General features: G+C 43.3%; 1 protein-coding gene across 1 annotated transcript; it reads left to right on the plus strand.

Moving 5' to 3' along the window:
* Positions 1-4: 4 nt before the first annotated feature.
* LOC104515916 (tudor domain-containing protein 6-like) lies at positions 5-3098 on the plus strand (the record flags this gene model as incomplete). Its single annotated transcript, XM_010160081.1, is given in 2 exon segments — positions 5-1916; positions 1919-3098. Coding segments are annotated over 2 exon segments (3092 nt in total), but the record flags the coding sequence as incomplete, so codon positions are not given.
* Between the last annotated feature and the right edge of the window lie 17 nt (positions 3099-3115).

Raw genomic sequence — 3115 nt, forward strand, 5'->3', positions numbered from 1 at the left:
AACAATGACCAGCTCAGAAACCTTGCAAAAGCCTGGGAGATTGTGTCTAGTAAAGTATACTGATGATCACTGGTACAGGGGAGTAATTATGAAAACAGAACCCAATACAGAAGTCGTCTTTGTGGATTTTGGGAACACAGAGACAACAGAGAAAGATCTTCTGCTTCCTTTACCCAGTGATGCTTGGGATATCTTGCTTTTGCCAATGCAGGCCATAAAGAGTTCCTTATCAGATATATCTAGTGTTCCCAAAGAAGCTACAACGTGGTTTAAGGAAACTGTCCTAGAAAGGCAACTTAAAGCAATAGTAGTAGCAAAGGAATCTGATGGTAAACTGTTGATTGAGTTGTTTGATGGTAATACTCAAATTAATGCAAAACTGAAGGAGTTAAGCTTAAACAATACAGGCCTGTGTAAACATGTAGAAGATGAAGCTTTGTGCTCTAGAAATACAGAGGTGAATGTGACTGCAGAGTTACCTTTGAATGCAGGTAGACCTCTTGAAAGAGAAAAAGGCATGTCTGAAGCCCAGGGAGAAGTGGGGAGTAGCAAAGGATACTCCAAAGAAGATGTAAACCTTTTCCTGCCTGCTACAGCAGGAGATCTGGCAGCTGGGTTAATAGAATCTGATGAAATGCTTAGCAGCAAGAAGGATGCTTTTTTGTTAAATAAAGCAAGGGAGGAGTCTCTGCTCTCTGACCAGATGGATAGTCAGGCAGATACTAAATCTGATGCTGAAGGCGGGTGTGTAACACCTGAAGTATTTGATCTACCACAACAGAAGATAGTGCCAGCTCTTAAAGCATTAGTGTACGTGTCTCATGCAAATGATCCGTCGGATTTTTATGTTCAGCTAGAAAGTGATGAGGCTCAGCTTAACAACATTTCGGAAAGCTTAAATGATAGGAAGCAAGCTAGGAACCCTTGTGACCAACTCTTGCAAGCAGGAGACTTAATCAGCGCTGTTTATTCAGTAGACGGCCTGTGGTATCGAGCTGTTGTCAAAGAGAAGACTTCTGACAATTTGATAAGTATACAGTATATCGACTACGGTAACCCTTCAGTAATTAATGTTGATCAAGCACACAGACTCCCTGAAGACTTGTCATCTATTCCAGCGATAAGCATTCACTGCTTCCTAAGTGGACTGAAACGCGGAAAAAACACAGACTGGAAGGAGGAAGCAGTGCTTTACTTCATCAGGAGAACGAGTGATGTTCTGCTGGCGTGTGAGTTTGTAGAGAAGGTTGAGGATAAATGGTAAGTTATTCTCAGTGACCATCAAGGTATAATAGCAGCGGGTTTAGCTGATGAAGATCTTGCAAGTAGGGGAAGATCTTACTCAATGGAAACGCTTCATAGAGGAGACAACAGTGACTTGGTAGCTGTGTGCGAGCCTTTGCCTCCTCAGGCACAAAACGAAATTTCCAGTGTAAGTGATTGTCAGTCATTTATCTGGAAGTTTCCAGAGGCAGGTCAGACTGTAAAAATTTATGTCATGGTGGTAAATGGTCCAGAATATTTTTGGAGTCGCAGTGCTGATACAGAAGACGTGAACTACATAGAGGAAAAAATAGAGGAAGCTGAAAACCTTGGACTAAAATCCTTGAACGATTGTGGATCTTGTATTAAGAGTGGTGATATTTGCCTAGCAAAATACAGTCTAGATGGGAAGTTCTACAGAGCTCAAGTAATCAGTGTAAAAGGTGACAACGTAGTTGTTAGGCATATGGATTATGGAAGTGAGGAAGCTGTTAGCATGGAGATGGTCCGACAGATTCCATGCGAATTGCTCGAAGCACCTAATCAAGCATTTGCTTGCTGCCTGTCAGGTTTCAGTTCCTTAGAGGGCTCATGGCTTAGTGAAGCAAAAGAGAGGTTTTCTGTTATGACTGAAGACCTCTTACTAGAAGCTGAATAATAGAAACTCAGGAAGATACAGCTTCTGAAGTCCCTCTCTCTGTTGTCAAGCTGGAAGCTTCCGGCAAGAATATTAATGAAGAGATGAAGCCTTTTTGGAAGGCTCATGAAGGAACTGGTGACAATGCTTCCTCAGACCTTGAGAAACCCTTGGAGGAAAAGAGCTTTTCAAACAATGATACGGGGCTTTGTCTCGAAAGAGAAACTACTGCTGTTTGTGAATTAGCTCAAGAAGAAATGGAAAGTGCTTCACTTTGTTCTGAAACTTTTCTGTGTGCAACTTCTGGGTGGCTAAATACTGAGGAAGCAAATGTGTCCGTGGGATCTGAATGTATGCCCGGGAAAGCTGATGATGGATATGAAATAGCTGAGTATCAAAGCAACCTTGAAGACTTACTGCTGTCTGAAGGAAAGAGCAGTAACAATGCATTACTAGAACCAATGAGAAGTTGTAGTCTTCCCATTTTGGGGAGTGAAATGAAAGCTGCGGAACAAGAGTTATCTGAAGTACCGTTTCAAGAGGATGCTGAGCTGAAAGCAGAACTGACAGGCAGTACTTCAGCAGACAGTCTTTTCCTAGGCCACAAACAAGAACTGCAAGGATTGCCAGTGCTCCAGGTACAGTCGCCTTTGAGTGATGAAATGAGGATGTTGGCAGAACTGGACCGATTACAAATGCACCCTTCGTATGATGATCTAAGAGACTGCATACTGGAGCTAGAAGCACTTTCAGTGCAGTCCTCCTTTGGTGAAAAAACAAAGGAGGCTCTGGAAACAGAGTCACTTGAAATGCATACAGCTGTGGGTGGTGAGGCAAGAGAGGTGGCATTGGAACAGGAGTTGTTTGAGCTGCCAGTGGTGAGTAAGGAGATGGGGGAGTTGGCAGCTCTGAAGTTTCTTGAAATCTTATCGCTTAATGAGGGAGAGAAGTTGGTGCCTACAGATAGCGATGGAGAGAAGACAGAGCTGATTCCATCTGATGCTCAGCTTGCTTTGGAAGAGAATGCAAAGAAACTGGAATTGAATTTGTCTGGATTTAGTAAAGCAGAAGCCGTACTGGAAGATTGGGTGGAAGTAGAGACCCTTCCCTCAAGGCTGTCATCTTTTGGTGGTAGACCCGAGAAACAACTGGACCTGAAGACCCACGACATGCTGTCGGTGCTGGGTGCAGAAATTGAGCAGCTTCTGGGGCTGA

Source organism: Eurypyga helias, unplaced genomic scaffold, assembly GCF_000690775.1.
Source record: "Eurypyga helias isolate BGI_N326 unplaced genomic scaffold, ASM69077v1 C16082443, whole genome shotgun sequence".
NCBI classification, from domain to species: Eukaryota; Metazoa; Chordata; class Aves; order Eurypygiformes; family Eurypygidae; genus Eurypyga; species Eurypyga helias.